We start from the raw sequence: 23,096 nt of genomic DNA, 5'->3' as shown, positions 1-23,096 counted from the left end.
TATATATATATATATATATATATATATATAAAAAGAATACCGTACATTGACACAGTTTTTGAGTTGAGAAAGTCTAATGTTGCCTTTAAATGCTGCCTGCTTAGTATGGTATGCTTTTGGTAAGTTCACAGTATTTATGATATTTTCAAAATGATTCAGCTCAAAGGCTTTGTGTTTATGTGCGGTTTTCTCATTTTGACATTCTTAATTTATACCATAGTGCACTTGCCAGCCAAACCATCAAGTGAAAGCCTTAAAAAGATGAGAGGCGCATGGTTTGAATCTGTTGATGCATCAATCGCAGCTTTTGTTGGTTAACATGAGCTACGTGGGACATGAGTTTACTTCTGCTACCATGTCATGTGTTTGATAAATGTGACTGCACTTTACCGAAGCTTACCACAGTCTCATCAGACAGGTTGTTACAGAAGTAGACAGACCATTAGATTAAGTCAAGCCTGCAATTTGGATTCAGCACATACTGTTATTATTTTGAGCTCCAAGCAAAAGTGGCTAAAGTATAGGAAACTTTAGAGTATTTCTTCTTGAAAATAGTAATTAGAAATGTTACGAGAGAGTTTGAAAACATTGCATGTAGTACACCACATTGACTTCGCTCTGCTACATGGAGTCAAAGTGTATGACCTCACCGAAGGCTTAATGTATTGCATAACACACTCGCACACACACCACTCTCCTTGTTGCTTGGTACTGGCTGTGAAGTCTTGCTGATTGAATAATTGATGTTAAGATTATGGATCCTGCTGCTGGGCAGGGGTAACACTAGAGGCGGCTGCTGGGCCAGCAGCGTAGCCCCGTAACCCTACACTTTATCACATCCTCAGCCAGGTGATCCAGTGTAATTGCTGAAGTCTCAGTTACGTTAAGAGGCATGGCTGCCATGTGAACCCGTTGCATGAGGTGATGGGGTCAAACTGTCCTTGGGCTTCACCTATCTAAATATCAAATGGATGATTCACCAAAAAATGAAAGCCTGTGACAAACACGAATCAATTTTGAGTCTTCTGTGGAGCACAAAAGAAGATATTTTAATAAATGTTTCATCTGCTTTTGGTCCATACCTCTTAACATTTGGGTACCAAAATACGGGAGACATAATTAAAATTATGATGTTAATTTACACAAATTATTATAGTAATTAAAATGATTAGATTAAACAATTATGATCAAACAATTATATTCATGTAGTAACAAAACAATAATAAATAAATAAATATAAAAAATATATCTTAGTGTAGGCTATATCTTTAGATTTTTATAATTCATTATCTTGTCGATCCACCAGAAATATAGCCGTTTACCCTGTAACTGCAGTAAACAAAGCAGCGCAGCACCTGATTTTGAAACTTGCAGTGCTCATATTTAATAAATGAAACTATTTAGAAGTGTAAGCTATATCTCTGTTTGTTTATTTATATATTTATTTTTTGCCAGAGCACCACCTGAGTTTTCTCCTCCCATGTATACCAATGATGCTTTCCTTCCCGTGTTACAACCTGCGCAGATATCAACAGCGCCAATGGGTTGTAGGTTGCCAAGTTGAGGTCACAAATGGGTTGAAATTTGTATGATTGTGTGAGAAGGACGAGTTTCATACAAGATCTGGCAACTGGACAACCTTGGAATATGTTGTGATTATTCATATAATGAGGTTTAGGCCATACAAATGATGGGAGATTTACCGGAGGTGAATACGGGAGAAATACGGGAGAAATATTTAAATGGGATGATAGCGGGATAGAATGGTAAAATACGGGAGAATCTCAGGAAAAACAGGGGGGTTAACAGGTATGTTTTAGTCATACAATGAAAGTCAGTATAGGGTCCAAAAACAACAATATTGGACTCCACTGACTTATGTATGGACAAAAACACTTAAGATATTCTTCAAAATATATTTGTTGTGTTCCGCAGATAAAAGAAAGTTTGGGAACAACATAAGGGTGTCTAAATGATGACAAAATTTCCATTTTTGGGGGGAACTGAAAGTATAATGAATAAATGAATCCTCTAGAGTTACACTGAGTGGGCAAATTTCCCAATGCTAATCTACTAATCTGACTGAATTAAGTAGTTTACTCAGCATCAACGATGATTTACAGAGGCCATTGTAATCAAGTTTCCTGGCATGGGCAGGCATGCATTTTTATTGTAATGAGTAATTCCAGAATGCTATCGGGGGAAACCACTGAGAAGATATAAATCACTTCAAGCATTTTGTTTTTGAAAGTGGAGTTGAAGTATGCTGAAGGATTTGGTTGACTGAACAGAGATAACCATATCGAATGAAAGAGAGACCACCTGAGGCACTGTATTGACTTAACAGCACACTTCCAAAGTGCAGAAAGATGTATGTATCTCCCACTGGGAGCAGCTTTCTGCTGAATATTCACTCAAAATTCATGCCCTCCTCCGTCTTTTTGACATTTTTTGGGCATTTGGGCCATCTCTGATATGCGCTGCATGGCAAAAGGCTTCTGCTGTGGGCCTCCTTTGCGCCTGAGGGAAAAGAGAGAAGCTTGACCTCCTTCACTGTGAAAACCATCTTCATTTTGTCTTTAAAAATTAGACATCCCCACAATAGACTGTCCTGGGGTCAGACTAAGAGCCAAACCACCAGTGTCTTGGCGGCTCAGTGGCCTCCTGGTCATTGATAAATCGTTTTGATGTTCTTCAGGCCAGCATGTCCTGTGGTGATCTGGCAAAGGGTGAGTAGTGTCTTGCAGTGTCTGTCTTTATCAATGTCAGGAGATGTGGCCAAAGAGGCTGTGGTAACCTTTGGGTTGACTGATGGCCTGAACATCTCCTTGAATTGCTTGTGCGTGAACCTCCTGAGGAACAAATAAACAAAGATGCTTTGTCCGTCAGTCAGGCCGTATTAGTCAGGTCAAGTGCATTTATTTATCAGTGCATGAAAATACAATGTGATATTATGAAACTAAAATGTATTTATTTAGTTATTATTATTATATTTTTTTCAAGTCTCTAAATATATTTTAGTCTTTTGTCCATTTTCAACTGATAAAATGGTTATATTTTTTTATATTATGTAACATAATTTAAATTTTAGATTTTACTGTAAGTTTACTTTTTAGTTTGAATCTATTAATTTATTCAAAATACATAAACATTCATACACAATAACCAAAATACACCTCTTGTAGGTTGCATGATTTTAATTTCTGAATTTAAATGTATATTTTTAGGTGACATAAATTGTTTTACTGATATCATAATACATTTATTATTGAATCAATTTTTGAGGGGATGCAATTCTTGAACAGAAAACTTGTTTTCTGAAAAAGTTTTGATTATTATTATTATAAAATCAATATTTTAAACTCAACTGCTTCAGTTCTTATTACTATTTAAAAACCTTTCTGTGTGTCGTGTAGTTAGACCAACAATGCTATGTGGTATAGCTCCCCAAAAATTATGACATTTATGAATAACAATTTATGATTTTTCATTAAAAAACAAAACAAACAGACCAGTAATAAAATCTATCTATCTATCTATCTATCTATCTATCTATCTATCTATCTATCTATCTATCTATCTATCTATCTATCTATCTATCTATCTATCTATCTATCTATCTATCTATCTATCTTATCTATCTATCTATCTATCTATCTATTGTATGAGTCGATAGAGACATGAGCTTATGATGATGATTAACATTGTAAGAGAAGTCAAAATTAATCACAAAAATGTATCTTTTTTTAATATAAGAGTATGGTATTAACAGAACTTGTAGTACAGTTTGCATTATTCACCTAATTTAATTTGCATTCATTTCAGCTTGTAATTTGGATTTATTTGTTGCATGCTAAACATAATCACATAAAAAAGGTTTACTGTAAGCAGAGATGAGGTATTATGTAGCCTATTTTATCCAATAATGTAAACTAACAAAAATAAATAAGAGAGAGGTGCTGGTGCGGGTGCCGTTGTGTGTATGTTGTATATTCGGTTTGAACAAGTCAGGAAGTTCCCAGCTCTGGGGGAGAAGCAGGGCTGAATACCAGGCTTTCCCCTCTACTGTCCCGGCTTTGTGCCCTCACCCCAGGCCTCAGTCCGCCGGCAGCCGCTAATCCAGTTTTGATAGCATTCATGGCCCCCCTCTGTGCCTTCCTGCCTGCCTGCCTGCCTGCCCGCCTCTTGTCATCAAGACACAACACACACACACACACACACTCACAGACACTTGCCAATGATTTAGATGCGCACACATGCACACATACACCACGATGGGATGAAATTATACCAAAATGCCTATGGTTGCATTTCTGTCTCTCAAAGTTTATTTTTTTTAATTCTCACTAACTCAATAGAAATGAACCCCTCAGTAATCTGAAATGGCACCTTAATTGATGAAAGCTGTCTGCTCCCAGCAACCTTGTGGCTAAAGAATAACCGCATGATGTAGCAGAAGTGGAACATATGAAAAGCTGAATTTAACCAATGTCCAACTTTCCTTGGTAATCGGCTCTTCTATGAAAAAAAAAAGGAAAAACAAGATGACTTCATTCAGAGCTTGTGTATTTACCATGTAATTTAGCGCAAATATAAAAAAGTGTGTATGCTTCAAAGCAGCAAATTATTAAATAGATGTCCAGACGTCATTTTGAACACATTCATGTTTCCTGTTTTGTTAGCCATGACAACTGTCTTAAAAAAGGAGACATTTTGTGAGGTCATAAAATGTAATAGCCTCTTTCTCTTCAAAAGAGATGACCACAATAAATGCCTCATTGTCTGAATTGTCTTCATAAGTGACAATAACTTGCATCTGACCTTCAAGGTCAGGAACCTTAAAGGAAAGGGTGAGTCAACCAGTGATATTATATTGATTTGCAAAGTCTTAAAAGTACGGAAGTTCTAAGCGGCCATGCATTATTATTTTTTTTCCTTCTTGTTTTCTCGTTATAACGACTTATTTTCTCGTTATATCGACATAACGAGAGTTGTTTTCTCGTTATAACGACTTATTTTCTCGTTATATCGACATAACGAGAGTTGTTTTCTCGTTATAACGACTTATTTTCTCGTTATATCGACATAACGAGAGTTATATAACGAGAAAATAAGTCGTTATAACGAGAAAACAAGAAGGAAAAAAATTATAATGCATGGCCGCTTAGAACTTCCGTATAAAAGGATACTTCACCATTAAAATTAATTATCTTCAAACCTGTATGCTGTTGTTTGTCTGCAAAACATAACAATTCAGAGGAATTTTTGAGGATGTTTCATGCAGCTCTTTTACAAACAATAGTTATGTTTCCATCCAAAGATGTGAGTTTAACTTGTGCGCAGAACTAGAATATTGCATAAAACATTTGCGAATAAAGCACCATTTCCATCCAATGAGTCAAAGAGAACAAAATCGTCACTTCCTGAAAACTGGCACTAAATATCACTGAATATAATATTTTTCCATATATTGCAAATTACTTGTGCCTCAGAGCGAGCAGACTAAACACATTAAATGCAGTCATTGCTTTCAGAGGTGGATGCCTGCTGTTTGGGAATGCAGTCATGTAAGACAGTTATACAGTTACATATAGTCAAGTTATCCCGTCCCATCGCGCAAAGTCACATGACTTTTTTGATGCGCATGATGGAATTTATTAGGTAAATGTGTTTCCATCGTAGTTTATGCACATATTTTCTTACCGGATAAAAAGTTTATCCTACTCAATTGAGAAAGTTTGAAAACATTGCATGTAGTACAATGCAATGTTCTTCGCATATGTTTTTTTATGTGCATTTTTTTTTAAATGTATGCGCATCTTGGTGTTTCTATGCAGCGTTTTTAATGCAATATTCCAAAATGTGCATAAAAATAGGTGGATGGAAATATAGCTAATAACAGCTCCAAAAAGAAAGAAAAAAAAACACATCAGGGTAGTCTATACCAAAAGTTTGGTTATTATGTAAGACCATGTTAGCAAATGCTGCTATAATAATGTATAATGTCATATATTTGTACAATGCTGTAATTACACACTTTGATGTATGCATTTTAGTCCCTATTACAGTATACGCCTTGAATGTGTGAAATCTTTGTGCAGGTACCTTAAACAAGAATATGCATGTAATTTTTCACTTTTATGATTTATATATTATAATAGTAACCATTCATTAATGCACCACACTGTCAGATCTAAATGTAAGAAGGACTTTCTCAGAGGCTTGTAATTGTAAATCTCATTGGCCTAATTTATATTTATGCAGAGTGAAATGTACTCATCCAGACGAATAGTCACTAAGCTGTATATATTTTTCTCTCTACAGGAATGCCAGCTGTTCTTGCTCTAGCTGGCCTGGTTCTGATGCTGCTCACCACAAGTGTCAGGTCTGAGTCGGCAGTGCTGAGGTTCCAGGGCCAGACTCAGTTTGTTGTAAATGAGAGCAGCAGGGCCATAGTGCGACTTGTGGTGGAACGAGTTGGAGATCCAGTTAATGTCACTGCTCTGGTTCTGGTAAGTTTAGGAAAACACTCTGCGTGAATGGTTAATCTTTGTCACTACCAGTTTTGTTTGATTTATTATACTGTATATGTAGCAAAACAGGTTTTTTTATTAAATTAAATTATTTCATTATTAGAAATAACTTTTTATATGTTATTTTTATATTTAGAAAATAACTACCAGTAAATCCATATAGTGTGTGTGTGCCTTGCAATGAATGAATGAATGCTCACACAGGGGTGAAATGCAGGGGACAGTAAAAAAAAAAAAAAGAAATTAAAAATTGTAAAAAAGAAACATTGTTTAGAGGAAAAAATTAATCTGTGTAAAACACTGGCTGACATTCCTGTGAAATAACAACAACAAAAAAAAAACTTTTAAACATTTTGTCTGCATTGCACTGGGTTAAATCTGTCAATGTCACCAGTGCTCCTGTTTCCACTGTTCCCTGAAAATAACCCACCTACAAGAGCATGATGAAAAAGAAAATGTCATAGGAAGCCGAGTGAAATACGTTTGATGTATTGAGGCCCCACAAAGTGCTTAGAGCTAACAGTGCTTCTGTACTGCCTGATGTGTTAATGCCTTAACAGCTGCTTGGGTCTCAACACCCAAACATCTGTCTGGTAAATCATAGCACTGCACATATGGCCATAATTAGCATAGAAACACAAATATGCCTACTGTCAAAACAGGCAGTGCCTGTTTAGCACGCATGGTTAGTGGGCAAGTGTTGCCGGTTCATTGAATGCCATGCATGAATTCACAGCAGAAAGAAGGATCTAAGAGCCTGTTTTGTAGCGGCTTACAGTGGGTGGCATCAAAGCATGCGCTAGAGGTGGCAGTTGTCAACCAGATGGTGCTGGTTGAGTTTAAGAGAGGTCAGGGATTTCCCATCTCACACTTTGAGATGTTTTATATAGAACTGTTTTATATAAAACACATCTATGATTTAAAAGAAATGTTCCCAAATCCCCAAAATAAAACAATTGATGACTGCTCTCATGCTCTTCTTTTCAAATCGATGTCCCGTGTTTATCCAGCTTCAGGGAGAGGACACTGGTGACTTTGAGGCCACAACTGCAGCTGCTTTTCTTCTGTCCTCTGAAAGCAGTAAAACCATCTTCATCGCTGTGAGGGACGATGACATGCCTGAAGCTGATGAGACCTTTGTGTTCAGCCTCCGCCTGCAGGTAATGCTTAAACCAGGAAACTGTTATAGCCCAGGGGTTAAAGATCTGTGCATATAATTGAAAGGGTTAGATTCAAATCCAGTAAAACATTTCTAACGTAAGTTTAAATTTAGATTTTATCTCACTTAAAGAGGTCATGAACTGCCTGTTTTTATTTTGTACTGTTCTCTGAGGTCCACGTATAATGTTATCAATATTTTTACATCGAAAAACATAATAATTTAGAAGTTATAGGCAATTTTCTGTCCTGTTTTTGGAGTCTGTCCTCGCTGCAGCCTGTAGCACGATGACGTACTGGACTATATCCACTACGTAGTGGATGTTTTACGCGCATGCGCTGTAGTAGGCCTCGAATAAATTCATATTTTTATTTACATTTAATCATTTTGCAGACACTTTTATCCAAAGCGACTTAGTCTAACAACTTAGTCTAAGTGAAGTCTAACGCAGTACATGTAGCAAGGGTTTTTGACCTACATTACAATACACGATGACCTACATTACAATGTAAAACCTTTCATGTCTAAATTCATCCACAAATTCATGTTTTTGTCTTTACTGGCGACTTCAAAGCTTTTTTTTTTTTTTTAGCCTGCATTTCACATGTTATCGCCAACATGCCCACATAGTGCTGTATCCATTATTATAAGGATACAGCAAGCACTGTAATGTGATTGATATGCAGACGTTACACTGTAAATAGCTCATTATTAAGATATGCATCACTCTGACAGAGTTGCCTAAATGTCTTTTTGATTGTATCCGTCATGTTTATTTAAATTTAATTGGAAATATTTAATGCTGATCCATTGTTTATTTAGATTTTATATTATTCATTATGACATTATGATGTCATACAGGTCCATACTTGGGAAAAAAAAACTTTCCAAAATGTATACGAACCCTGAAGGAATGTCTTTGGCTCAGAAATATTCAATCATACATCCAACTCGTTTTCTGAGACTTGTAAGCATTGGCTAAGTGATCAAATTACTACCTTTTATAATACAGAGTGTTAACTTTTAATGCACACATTTTCGTTGTTTTTTCATCACCTCTAATTAATGAGTTTCAGATGTGTCTCTGTATGTGTGTGACAGAGACAGAGAGTCTTCTTATACCTCTATGCTTCCTCAAAGTAATGTCTCAGTAGTGGGAATCCCAGAGGGGTTGAAATTCTTGCTTGAGTGGAACAGCACTGGAATCTTGTCAACTCTTCAGCCACAGCTCAATGGCCCATAAGCCCTTGCATTTTCTTTGATGGCTTCCACTATCTCTGTATAAGGGTTAGGTAATGTCCCTGCACTAGCAGCCCAATATTGGAAGTCACCTTCAAGCGAAATAACCAACTGTGACAGCCACAACTGGCACTGCCGTAAGATTAAAGAGCCATTATGCAAAGCTAATCACTAGAAGAAAAGCAGAGACCTGGAAATAAGCTTCCTATAACACGCAAAGAAGAAGAATCTCATAGGAGCTTAATTTATGCACTACCAACAGCACCAAACAGAATTGCAAAAAATCACACATTTCTAAAAAAAGGTTTCACACAGGTTTTATGCCATTAGCTGAAGCCAGAAGTTGACATATTAGAATGCTTAACCAAACAGTCACTGGGTCTCATTAATTAATAATTGCATGCATTATTTGTATGTATACTCACAGGAGAACTTCTCACAAAAAAAAACAACCTTAATCTGCCTAATTCACAACTTGTGCACACATGAATTTGTTCTTGACCTTGTTCTAATGTTAATGAATTTAAATTATTCTAAATTATAAACTGTGTGCCTAGTAATTTGCATAAAACACACCCAAACCATCTTCATGAAATATCCTTAAAATGTCCTATAAAATTGTGGTAACACTTTAGTATAGGGACCAATTCTCATGATTAACTATTTGCTTATTAGCATGCCTATTATTAACATTTTGGCTGTTTATTAGTACTTATAAAGCACATATTCAGCATGTCCATATTCTACATCCACAATGCTACCAAATACCTAAACTTAACAACTACCTCACTAACTATTAATAAGCAGCAAATTAGGAGTTAATTGAGGCAAAAGCCATGGTTAATGGTTTGTTAATAGAGAGAAGTGGACCTTAAAAAAAGTGTGATTTGAAAAATTGTATCGGTGATCTGTGATTTTATAAGGTGATCGAGAGTATGTGATTTTTAAGTATTTGTGGTTTCAGTTGTTCCTATATTCTTTTTTTTGTTGTAAATTTAGAATCAATTTTAGTATGAAAGTTATTGATATATCATGATTTGTTCACATGCACATTTCCTGCACAGATCTGTGTGTACGCATGATTAGTAAATGAGACCCACTGTTTAGAAATTTGAGGAGAAATCAACCTACAATGGGTTACTTTGTCATCTCAATAAAATTAAACTGAGATGAAGGAGGTATGACACTCGTCACATTTCTGTGTTGTTTAAGGAAGTGTTTCTCATAGCAGTTTCTCATTTGAGGGCCTCTTATTACTGTGCTGTCTCAGTCTGTTGACAGTGAGTGATTAATGACAACAGGTCACGACTCCACTGTCTACTTGTCCACTGTTTAACAAATGAACCTCAGGCTGGCAGAATGGGACAACTTAAGGGTGACAAAAGACCACTGAAACCCAATGAAACCCAATCTGAATTCACTGAAAGGAAATCTAGACAGTCCTTAAGTGTGATTTACATAAACCATATGCTAATTATTGATAAAATGATGGGCGAAAGAAACATGTTTTTTTTTTCATTCTGTATTTCCTGTGCTCCATTATCTCACTCATTGTTTTATTATGACAATCTAATCTAAAAAATGCTTGTTACTGAGGGAAAAGGAGGAAGAGTGTTTGTGTGCTGTGGTACTGAGCCGAACCTCAGTCACGGTTAGCGTGGGCAATTGTCTGAACGTGTGTATTCCTTGTCTGTTTTCGCACTGCAACAAGAGCTCTGCAGGTGAAAGAAAGCTCTGTTACAGCTGGGAAAAGCTTATTTGAAAGGGTTGCTGAAAAAATGGTCCATACTGGTTTACGTTCTTACATGGTCATGCTCTGTTTATCTCTTTTTGTGCTCTGTATCACAGACACTTATACACTCTAACTACAATACGTTTAATCTGAAATTCAAATTAGTGCATTTATGATGGCATAAAAAGTATGTGAAATGGATTTCTGCTTGAATGTTTATATAATTTGGATTTTGATAGCAATAGACAAGTTATAATATATTGATAGCTCTAACCAAGCAATGCTTTACTTTTTCAGAGCTCATCAAATGGTGTGACAGTGGGAACTCCAAATACTGCCACCATCACCATCTTGTCTAATGACAATGCCTTCGGAATAATTTCCTTTAACTCGGTAAGTTTCTTTCTCCGTTATTTCTTCAATGAACAGCGGGAAGAATCTGTTCAGAGCGTGCTGAAGAGGGTTGACTGTATGCCTGAACTGTTTTCACTTATTTGTGGGAGGGGGGAGGGGTAAATAAACTCAAGGGAGTGGGAAGAGGTTGTCAGTGGATGGGAAAGTGAGATTGAGGGGAGTGTTGTGGCTCAGATGCCTGAGAGGAAAGGTTGCTGAGATGGGAGTTCAGGGAAACTACGGAGCTGCTAAGAATTTGAAGAAAAAAGGCAAGCAATTTACTGAATGGATTAGCTGGTTAATGATATATATTTCAATGTTGTTATGGAAACCAACTGCTCTTTTTTTACCATTACAAATTTTTTTTTTTAAATATTTATAAAAATTAAAAAATATGTATTATTATTTGTTTGCAAAGCAATAAATAAACAAATAAATTAATAATAGTCCCTGGTGCTGGCTTGATTTCACTGAAAGCCTTCTCTGCTATTTAAATATTCAGGTTTGCTGAGATCAAATTGGCTGTCATGTTTTGAAAAGCAGGGTTTTGGTAAATAAGGTGTTTTTATGTTAGCAAAATAGTGGAAGTTTATTCAGTAACATCGCTTTACATTTGCATTCCTTTTAACTTACAGTCATATAATGTTGTTTCCTATTAATGTTTTATAAACTGTATGAATATTTATGCATTGTTAAATTTCTAAATAAAGTACTTTGACTGTATATATTATAGGGCACTGGTGTCCATTCCTGCTCCTGGATGTCCACTTTCCTGCAGAGTTTAGCTCTAGCCTAACTGACTAGGGCTGCATTTAATATGCATACTTCCCTACTATACAGTATGACCAAATTTATAGTATTTGTGAAACAGTAGGCAAAAAGGATGACATAATGACATAATACTTATAAGTGTGCATTCACACTGTACTATCCCATGAGGCCACGGAAGAGGAGTTCTTAATGTTAGTGAAACAATACAGCTGAAGCTGTAAGTCACATGGAAATGTAGGATGTCCAGATTACATTCATGCTATACACATTCATACTATATAGAATAATCATTGACGCTCACAAAGTACTATTTCAAAGTACCTACTTGGAGAGGATGCCAGAACAGACATAGTCTAAGTGTCTTAATAATTCTGAAGTCTGAGATTAGTTGGTTCGGATGTGTTTATTTAGGGTTATAGCTAAACTCTACAGGACCTTGTCACTCCAGCAGCAGGATTGGACACTCGTGGTACATGACGTCTCATCTTGTTTCTGATATCCCTCATTTCTAATTCTGTCAGTACATATGTAAATCAGTGAATTATGTTTTTTTCTCTCTCTCTGTTTAGACCTCCCTAATTACTGTGGAGGAGCCAAGAGGTAGAAGCCAGTATGTGCCTCTCACTCTCCTTCGAGAGAAAGGAACCTATGGTACTGTAACTGTCAACTTTGAGGTGAGCATTGCCAGACAGTTTGTAACTCTGCTTAAAAAAAGATCCATCCATCCATCCTTAATTATTTATTAATTCACAGATTTTTGGAGGTCCAAACCCTGCAATTGAGGATCTCAGTCCAGACATGGGGAACATCTCTATTCCTCCTGGTCGTGCTGTTGTAGTTTTCAGCATCATGATACAAGATGACAAGGTACGGTTTCTTTGTTAAATAGACATAAAAGAGATCACATGAATAATGATAGCTTAAAGTTAATGTGAAACCAGTTTTTTTCCATAATGTGGCATATTTCTTAGAGCAGTGTTTCCCAACCGGGGTGCCGTCTGTTGAGAGCAGGGGTGCCGTGTAAAAAAAATCATATTTAAATATTTTTAAATTGCTAAAATGTTCAAAAAAGCATCTATTATATAATATCCATTTCTGATGTCGCCAATAATTAGAGATGCACCGAAATTTCGGCTGCCGAAAATTAGTTCACCGCTCAGGATTCACTTTCACGTGGTGTGACGTTCTGCGTATTATCCCGCTCTATGCGTGTGGGCGCTCCGCTCAGTCGCTCCACTCGTATACCGTTCATGTGAATTGGAACAGCAAAGTCCTACTGTAAAATTTAAAAAACACTGAGTGAGCAAAAATTTGTGAGATAGCTAGTTATAATGGTAATTAAATAATGTTTACATATGTATAAAAGCCTACATTAAAATCTGTCATATAAATTGGTCTCTTCATTAGAAATTAGCCTACTGATTGCCACCACTGATGAACAATTCTTTTTAATAATATTAAAAATATCTGTATGACATTATATTCTGCAGTTCTTCCCTGTTGTACCGAATATCTATACTTTTCAAATTATCATATCGAAGATAGAAATGTAAATATTTTGACAAAATTAATTTTGTAAGGTGCCACAAGTTTGTTAAAATTTCCAAAGGGTGCCGCGACTGAAAAAAGGTTGGGAAACACTGTCTTAGAGGAAAGAAAAATATTGATTAATGATTTATAGTCAGAGAAAAAAACTGTTCCCAAGTAGATTCACAATAAGTTAATGACTAAATGAACATAGAAGATGTTCTGCATTAATCTATCATAACATGTGTTGTTTTTGATCTCACATGTCCACTAGCTTCCAGAAGATGATGAGATCTTCACAGTGCGGTTGACAGAAGCAGCTGGCGGAGCTTTAATTGATCCTAACAGAAGCAGTGTGCAAATCAAGATCTCCCGTAATGATGCTCCCATCCGCTTCTCCAAACCCACACTGGTTGTCCCGGAGAACATTGGTGTAATTTCTCTTAGCATTACACGTGGTAGAACTGAGGATGGTCTTCTGATCGGTTCTGATGACAGAACGGTGTCTGTGACCTATACAGTCATTACAGGCAATGGGGCGGCCAGTGCTACTCCACTGGCAGACTTTGTGGATCTACAATCAGAGAGGATGGTTGTTTTCCCTCCAGGTGTCCATGAAACAGAACTCCGCTTCAACATTAAAGATGACACCATTCCGGAGATTGCAGAATCTTTCCAAGTGGTTCTTTTGGAAGAGAACTTATTGGGTGATGCAGTGCTGATGACTCCAAGTGTTGCACTCGTGACCATTGAGCCCAATGATAAGCCTTATGGAGTCCTGTCAATCAGTCCTTCCCCCATACAACCCCACATCATCAATGAAGACCTGAATCCGATGTGAGTATGTTTAAAGCAGAAATATTCAACCCTGTTTCTGTACACCCACTGTCCTACAGCGATTTGCTCCAGCCCTAATCAAACACACATGAACCAGCTTATGAAAGTCCTCAGGATCACTTGGAAAATCACAAGCAAGTGTGTTGGAAATGAACTTTGCAGAACAGTGGTTCTCCAGGAGCTGGGTTGAAGACCTGGTTTATAGTGTTATAACACTTGCATTAACAGGTCATTATTTAATTAATAGTGGGTAACTTGTCTTGGTTATAAATCATAGTCCTTCTATCCTATCCCAAATGCACATGGCAGGTTGGCACTCTTTCTGAAATCATAAATTGTTCCAAAAAATTGTTTAAAAAATGATAAAATTAATGAATATAATATATGAAGAGTTAATTAGCAAAAACAGATAACTCGGTTTTTAACTATTGTTTTTTCATTGTGTATTCCAAATAATCTCAATCAAACTACAGTTGAGTTATTTTGATTAGGTAAAAAATAACTACAAATACAGCTAACACAATAAAAATATGACAAAAAACATGATTTTTGAGAATTATCTGCTTTTGCAAATAAACTCTTAGTATGCATATATACAGTACCATTCAAAAATGTGGTCAGATTTTTTAAATGTTCTTAATAAAAATTATCTTATGCTGACCAAAACTGCATTTATTTGAACAAAAATACAGTAAAACAGTAATATTTTGTGAAGTCGTGGCCTAATGGTTAGAGAGTCGGACTTGTAACCCAAAGGTTGCGGGTTCGAGTCTCGTACTGGCAGGGATTGTATGTGGGGGGGAGTGAATGTACAGTGCTCTCTTCCACCTTCAATACCACGACTGAGGTGCCCTTGAGCAAGGCACTGAACCCCCGACTGCTCCTCGGGCGCCGCAGCATAAATGGCTGCCCACTGCTCCGGGTGTGTGTTCTCGGTTTGTGTGTGTTCACTGCTGTGTTTGTGGCACTTTGGATGGGTAAATGCAGAGCACTAATTCCGAGTATGGGTCACTATACTTGGCCACATGTCACTTCACTTAGTTAAATATTGTGAAATTTTGTATTGTTACAGTTTGAAATAACTGTTTTCTATTTTAATATTGTTTTTGGTGATGGCAAAGCTGATTACTCCAATGTTCAGTGTCATATAATCCTTCACAAAGCATTCTAATACTGTATGATGATTTGCAACTCAAGAAATTATTTTAAATTATTATATCAATTTTGAAAACTTTTAATATCAAAAGAGCATTTTATGAAACATTATAAATGTCTTTACTGTTACTTTTGATCAGTTTAATGCATCCTTGCTGAATAATATTAATTTACTGACCCCAAACCTTTTACCAGTAGTGTATGCTATATAAGATATCATAAATTATAATTACTGTAGAAATGCTGGTATCATTATTCAGTTTTCAGCTGGTATTTTGTCTTTTTTGTGTGGTATTTCATTTTTAGTAATGTCAGATACATTACTTGTGCTGGTAACTGGTCATCCTAGTCTGGTTTAGCACAGACTTAATACGAATCTGATTAGGTGTTGGCGTTTCTGAGTGAGATTCATTTTTTTTATGTTGTTATCCACAATATCTGTAATATCTCTAATCTGTGTTTCTCTGTTTCAGATACGAAGGCATCATCATTGTGAGGAACGGAGGAACTCATGGAGCTGTTTCAGTTAGGTGGAATATAACAAGAAACTCCACGGATAGGACTCCAGTCTCTGCCGACCTTAATCCTGCATCAGGTACCCTGAGGTTTGCTGAGGGCCAGATGAATACTGTGCTGCCTTTAAATATCACTCAGGACAACCTTCCAGAAGAGGCAGAAGCCTTCATCCTCAGACTGATCCCAGGATCTGAACAAGGAGGGGCCGAAGTGGATGAGCCGATGGAAGTGAGTGCTTGGCTTGTGATTGGTTTTTAGTTTAATGCATTTAGAGAATGTGTTTGGATTGCAGATCATAGATCGGTGGTGGATTTAGTTATGAAAGATGAAAGTGCAAGTTGACGTTGATGACAGCTTGAAGCGCTCTCTTTAATTTTTGGAAGGAAAATGTTATTATTCATAATGTGCCCGGGCACTGGTTGTCTTACATGTTGACATGTCACCCACTATGATGATATTCTAGACTTTTATGCTTAGTTTCAGACAGCCATGGTAGCAGATCCCTTTTGGACCTCACTCTGAGGCTTGTGGTGAGACATCCAGGGAGGTTGTTGTCTTACTCTGGCTCATACTCCTCGTCAAGGAAGGAAGTTCCCAGATCAGAGCTGGTTCTTAGTTACCATCTGGGCAGCACTTAGTCCGTTTAAAGCGGATGTGGCGTAAAATGAGACACATGTGTCTCTCTGGCACAGCGGCATCACAGACTGCTGGCTACACTGAGTGTCACTTGGGTGTTCCCTTCATGTGGTCCCAGCACAAAATAGCCCACAGCAGAGCCTGTGGGTGGCTGGGTGTTCTCTTTATAACTTGTCTGTTGCGAGTTTGATTATGTGTGGAAGCAGAGGATAAATCCGACCCGAGTTTATGTTTAAACCTATCAATTACCCATAAGTGTGATCATACGTTTAGGATAGCTGAATTGACTCTGCAGGATGTGACGACTAATTGTGAAGAGCTTATTTATATCAGCTGTTCCTAAATTCACAGAAAAAAGTACTACAAATATTTAGAGAGATCTTGTGCCTTGGTCTGATGAGGCTTGGGTAAATGACAGAGTCATAAACTAGCTCATGAATGCTATTTTTACACTCTTGTGAGGTCTAATGAAAGAGAAGGGCTTTCTGTGATTGGTTCACTGTAAGTTTTACACAGATAGTCTAATGTTACGTTCACTGTAATGAGTGGTGAGATTTGTTTATTGCTATGTGTTACAGGTTTCAATATAGAGAGGAAAAGATCAGGTTATTTTAGAGTTCATCACAAGAGGAAACATTTTAAAGCAATGCTTTGGTTGCAATGGGTTTTTTTCTATTAAAAGCATCTGTAATTTTTTCCTCAATGTTATGGTTGAAGTTACAAAACAAAACGTTTACAGTAATTTGTTTTCATTGGAAATCTGGGCAAGACAGTTCAGAGGATTTGAAATGTCAGAAATGTGTAAATGTTTTGTGCGAGTGAACAGAAATGTGCTTGTAATTTTGTTAAATAGTTTATATTTTTCCATTCAAAAACAGCTTTATGTGAGCGTAACGTAACCAATACATGAGCTTTGAAGTTGTCTAAGTCCTCTTTTTGGCAGTGGGACTGCAGTATTAGGAGAATTAACCTCTAGTTGTGCAATACCAATGTATAATCCTTAAAGGGATGCGAAAAAAGAGCATTCTGTCATTTACCCACCTTCATGTCATTCCAACCCTGTATGACTCTTTCTGTTTGTTTTGGCAATGGAAGTCAATGGTCACCAAAACTGTTTAAATACGAACATTCAATACAAATATCTTCTTTTGTGTACGACATACTTCCAAAACATTATGCATGTTAATGCATATTCTGAAGAAATTTCATGCCCCATAAGTGCATTACTGTAGGTTCGGTTGCTGAAACAACCTGAAAGACGAGTAATTGAAATGATTGTTTAATCGTCTGTAACCTTCCTGTAAGGAAACCTGAAGTCAATATGTTGTTCTTACTTCACAGATGGTGTTCTTCATTCAGGACAGTGATGATGTCTATGGTCTATTTGGTTTTCATCCAAGAGAGAATCAAAGTATTCAGAGTCAACCAGAGGGACGCTTCCTGTCGCTTAGTTTCCTCAGAGAAGGGGGGACCATGGGAGAGGTGCGACTTACCCTATCTGTCCTCTACATACCTGCCAGACCACTGGACCCATCACGAGCCAGGGATGGGGTGCTGAATGGAACAAGTGTCAACAGTGTGCTGTTCAGTTCCGGTCAGTCACGAGCTCAACTCATCTTGCCAATACGCAATGATGCCTTCTTGCAGAACGGGGCTCATTTCCTGATTCAGGTAGGATATGTTTGTGAAAAAAAAAAAGTAAATTGAGGTTTCTGAGGTTTGAGGTGAAGCTTCTTTTATGATTTTTTTTAAATAACTGAGGCCTGCTATCTAAAAACATAATCAGTTTTTTGTTCATTAATTAGCAATGGTGCGATGGTTTACACTACACTTTAAAAGTTTGGAGACAGTATGTGCTGTTCAGTTCCGGTCAGTCACGAGCTCAACTCATCTTGCCAATACGCAATGATGCCTTCTTGCAGAACGGGGCTCATTTCCTGATTCAGGTAGGATATGTTTGTGAAAAAAAAAAAGTAAATTGAGGTTTCTGAGGTTTGAGGTGAAGCTTCTTTTATGATTTTTTTTAAATAACTGAGGCCTGCTATCTAAAAACATAATCAGTTTTTTGTTCATTAATTAGCAATGGTGCGATGGTTTACACTACACTTGACAGTAAGTTTTTATTATTATTATTATTATTATTATTATTATTATTATTATTATTATTATTATTATTAAGAAATTAGTAATTTTATTTATTATGGCTGCACTAAATTGATCAAAGACATTTGTAATGTTCCAAAAGGTTTGTATTTCAAATAAATGATGTTATTTCAAGCTTTCTATTCATTAAAGTATCCTGAAAAAATATTAGCCAGTAAAAGTTTTCAACCCTGATAAGAATAAGAAATGTTTCTTGAGCACCAAGTCAGCGTATTAGAAAGATTTCTGAAGGATCATGTGACACTAAAGACTGGAGTAATGGCTGCTGAAAGTTAAATCACTGGATTTAAATTGTATTTCAACATATAGGGATAGTTCACCCAAAAATGAAAATTAGTCCATTATTTACTCACCCTCAAGCCATCCTATGCATATATGACTTCCTTCTTTCAGATGAATCCAGTCGGAGTAATATTAAAAATTGTCTTTGATCTTCCAAGCTGTTTAATGGCAGTCAGCGGGTGTTGCAGTTCATCAGTCCAAAAGAAGTGAAATAAAGCGCATACATCCATAATAAAAAGTGCCTCACACGGCTCTGGGGGGTGAACAAAAGCCTCCTGTAGCGAATCGATGCGTTTTTGTAAGAAAAATATCCATATTCAAAACGTCATAATCACTTCAATCTAGCTTGCGGCAACAGTTGTACATGAAAGCAGCTCTGGGTGGATGACGTATGAGTTCAGCGTTGCGCATGCGCCGGTGAGTCTCGTGAAAAGCAACGTTTGTTAACAGGAGCAAAGGAAGCAAAGATTCCTTACTTTAGCAAAGTAAAAACAACATGTGCCCGGAGCTGCTTCCGTGTACAACATTGAGCGCAAGCTAGATTAAATTGATTATTACTTTTTAAATATTATTTTTCTTACAAAAACGCATCAATTCGCTACAGGAGGCCTTTTTTTCACCCCCCCGGAGCCATGTGAGGCACTTTTTATTATGGATGGATGCACTTTATTTCACTTCTTTTGGACTGATGCACTGCAACACTCGCTGACTGCCATTAAACAGCTTGAAAGATCAAAGACAATTTTTAATATAACTCCAACTGGATTCGCCTGAAAGAGGAAAGTCATATACACCTAGGATGCCTTGAGGGGGTAATTCATGGGCTATTTTTCATTTTTGGGTGAACTAACCCTTTAACACAGATTACAGTTATTTTAAATTGATTTAATATTTCACATTATTACTGTTTTTACTGCATTTTTTATCAAATAAATTCAGCCTTGGTAAGCATAAGTAAATTCTTTCAAAAACCATAAAAAAGTGTAAGGCTTCTGGCTTGTCACAGGATTTATGTTGTCTTGTTGATTAAAGGTGCAATAGGTGATTGTCTGGTTGAAAGTCTCTTCACATCCCGATAGCAATCATTAAGTTAAGTGGTCTAAATGTATTTATCTGTATTTATATATTCTGTGGATGGCGTAGGACCAATAAATGTTCGTCCAATTAAAATGCTCGGACCGAGCGTTTTGATTGGACGAACATTTCTTGGTCCTATGCCTTCCACAGAATATATAAATACAGTTTCCTATCTGCCTGTCAACATATGTATTAGCATACCTCTGCGCACCCTGTTCGCGCAGACAGGATACGTCATCAGCGAGTTCACGCACACTGTGCAGACAGAGCAAGTATGGCAGACAAACATCAACATCCCCATCTTCCTTCCTGGTATTGTAGTACTTTTACTAACTGTACTATAAAGTTTTCTCACCGGTGAATGACATATGATCATGATGTAGCCCAGCGGTTCCCAATTCCAGTCCTTGCCCCCCCCGCCCCCCTGCATATTTTGCATGTCTCGCTTAGTTAACACACCTGATTCAGATAACCAACTCGTTAGAAGGTGCATGAACCAATTCCAGTCCTTGCCCCCCCCGCCCCCCTGCATATTTTGCATGTCTCGCTTAGTTAACACACCTGATTCAGATAACCAACTCGTTAGAAGTGAGCTACGTGCATGAACTGTGTTCCGAATTGACATGCTCCCTACACATTGTTCTTTGCTCCCTACTCGCTGAGCTGGGGAAATCCATTGAATTTGAAGTCACGGATTTGAACTGTGCAGCATCTTCACACACAGATGAAGCTTACTAGAGAAGTGTGAAGTGTGACATAATATACCTCTGTAAATAAATACTATTTAAATTTATGTCTCGCACACTTTACGGAACATACATGGCGGAATATACGGTGATGTCCACTTCGCAGGGCACTTATGGTTGAATAGAACAAACATCATCTCTGGTATTCTGGTCTGTGAGCATATATGCATTCAGGGGGTGTGGCTTTGGACGGCGATTGCAGGGAGGGTGGGACGTTCGCTTTCAGTGCTATCAGGCTAAAGTTAGCATTTTCCAAGATCTGCACCTTTAAGTGAAGCATTACAAGAGCCCTTGAAAAAGAGCAAACATGCTCTCATTGCATCTCAGAAGAAGATGACCAAGCATGTGAAGTGCTTGTTTGACAGGCAGAGCAGTTATTGCAGTTATTGTTATAATTGCAATCAACATCAAGCTTTCAAAAAAGACGCGGCACGTGCCATATTTTCCAATTATTCTGCGGGTACATGATAATAGGGTTTGGTGAGAAGCGAACTTGAGACCAATGGCCAAGTCACGATTGTTCATTAAATAATATGTTAAAACATACTATTTAACAACTCTGGAATACTGTTGTGTCTTTTTTAAAAGCTTGATGTCGATTGCCAAAAATTGCCATTATATGGACAATCACGCACAGGACTGTCCATATAATATATAAAAAAAAATATCCAAAATGAGAAAGAAAGGGCATACAGTATTTGAACAACACAAGGGTAAATGACACAATTTTCAGTTTTGGGTGAACTATCCCTTTAAAAGAATTTAACATTTCCAACTGACAGTTATTGTTTGCTTTTTGAAATTGTTAAAAACAGTTGTGTTAACAGGTAATGGATTCATGTCTTTCATTAGTTGGACAGTGTGCAGTTGGTTTACATCTCCCCACAAATCCCATCTGTGAGTCCTCGCTTTGGAGGAGCTTTGAACATCTCCCTGATCATCACACCGGATATTGCTAATGGAGAGATTGGCTTCACCAGTAATCAGACAGTGGTGGCGCTGGAACCAGAAGATTCAAACATCAGCTTGGTATAAAACACTTTCCTGGACAATTTTTTCTTTACATATTTCAAAATTCAAAATTTAAATATTTAATTTGGTCTTGGAAATCAGGAAAAAAACACATTTTAATATGGTCTCAGTCTTTTGTATCCTACTGTATTCTTGGATGAAGAAATTATGTGAAAAATGATGATGTGAAAATTATTCTCTCTGTCTCTAGATAACTCTTCAACTGAGGCGAGATGGGACGGATGGCCAGGCAGTGGTCTTCTGGAGTCTGCGGCCCACTGGCGAGAACAGAGAAGATGTCACTGAGGGTGACATTTCACCTTTCACTGGATCGGTCAGGTTCCTCTCAGGACAAAGTGAAGCAGTGATTAACATCACTGTAATGGCGGACAATATCCCAGAGATCAATGAGACCATCATTCTTACATTAGACAGGTCTGTTTAACTTGTTATAATGACATTGAGATGTTTTAAAGGGTGATTTAAATCCAAATACTTTTTGGATCCATTATATTGTATGGTGGATCAAAGTGTTGGTTGCCTTCTGAAGTTTTACCTGATGACCCCTTTCAGTCTTTTCCTTTAATCTGGGAATTATCTTGTAATCATTGTGCTGGGACACTCTTTGTCCTCTCTTCACTCTTCCTTTGCAGGGTAGAAACCGCTCGCTTTGTAGTGTACTTCGGGTAAGTGCGTACTAGAAAGACTGTGCCTTATTGTGTGCTGTGAATCAACTCTTTATGTGGAAAGCATCCACTCTGAACTTTCAGGGGCTCTGTCTTAAGGTTTCGATGGGGTATGTCTCTTTTATCTGGGTGTGTGAAATGAATAGTAAGAGTGTGTTTGTATATGTTAGGGGTGACCACACTTGGATGCAGGCAAACGCTGCTTGTACTCATTTAGCACCTCATTTACGGAGTTCCTTTATCCTGTCCTGTAAAAACATCAGTGTTTGTATGCATGCAGCACATCCTCTGAATGCATTTGTTTAGAACACTTCTCCTACAAGCTCTTTGTCAGCCATTTTACTAATTATCTGGAGCCTTCAGTGCTGGCTCAGACCAAGCCAAGCTCGGTTTATAAACAAGACCCCTGCTGAGAAGGGAGGATAGTGGGTTGCTCTAAAACATGACTTGTCAAATCAGCATAACCAAGAGGCATTAGGCCAAGCTATTTGAGACACTTTCAAATGCTGGCGTGACCACACTCATGCTTATCCAAAATATGAATCTGGCAAATAATTTGTCATAGAATACTGGTAATCATTTTCCCTTATATCATGCATTTTATGTCATATAAATCAGCCCATACTGCTTAAA

The 23,096-nt window shown here is 37.3% G+C and overlaps 1 protein-coding gene across 1 annotated transcript in view; it reads left to right on the top strand.

Moving 5' to 3' along the window:
• The first annotated feature begins 6,326 nt into the window (after positions 1-6,326).
• adgrv1 (adhesion G protein-coupled receptor V1) overlaps positions 6,327-23,096 on the top strand; it is a 134,206-nt gene continuing 117,436 nt past the window's right edge. Inside the window, exons 1-10 of the mRNA XM_016240844.1 lie at positions 6,327-6,512; positions 7,544-7,693; positions 10,961-11,056; positions 12,397-12,501; positions 12,581-12,694; positions 13,629-14,191; positions 15,820-16,090; positions 17,840-18,169; positions 21,619-21,795; positions 21,989-22,212. Of these exons, the coding sequence (XP_016096330.1) occupies positions 6,327-6,512; positions 7,544-7,693; positions 10,961-11,056; positions 12,397-12,501; positions 12,581-12,694; positions 13,629-14,191; positions 15,820-16,090; positions 17,840-18,169; positions 21,619-21,795; positions 21,989-22,212 (2,216 nt within the window). The remainder of the gene's footprint in view (positions 6,513-7,543; positions 7,694-10,960; positions 11,057-12,396; positions 12,502-12,580; positions 12,695-13,628; positions 14,192-15,819; positions 16,091-17,839; positions 18,170-21,618; positions 21,796-21,988; positions 22,213-23,096) is intronic.

The sequence above is a fragment of the Sinocyclocheilus grahami genome, unplaced genomic scaffold, assembly GCF_001515645.1.
Source record: "Sinocyclocheilus grahami isolate Dianchi unplaced genomic scaffold, SAMN03320097.WGS_v1.1 scaffold602.1, whole genome shotgun sequence".
Lineage (NCBI taxonomy): Eukaryota > Metazoa > Chordata > Actinopteri > Cypriniformes > Cyprinidae > Sinocyclocheilus > Sinocyclocheilus grahami.
The sequence above is the reverse complement of the archived record's forward strand: the minus strand, read 5'-3'. Positions and strand labels throughout refer to the sequence as shown.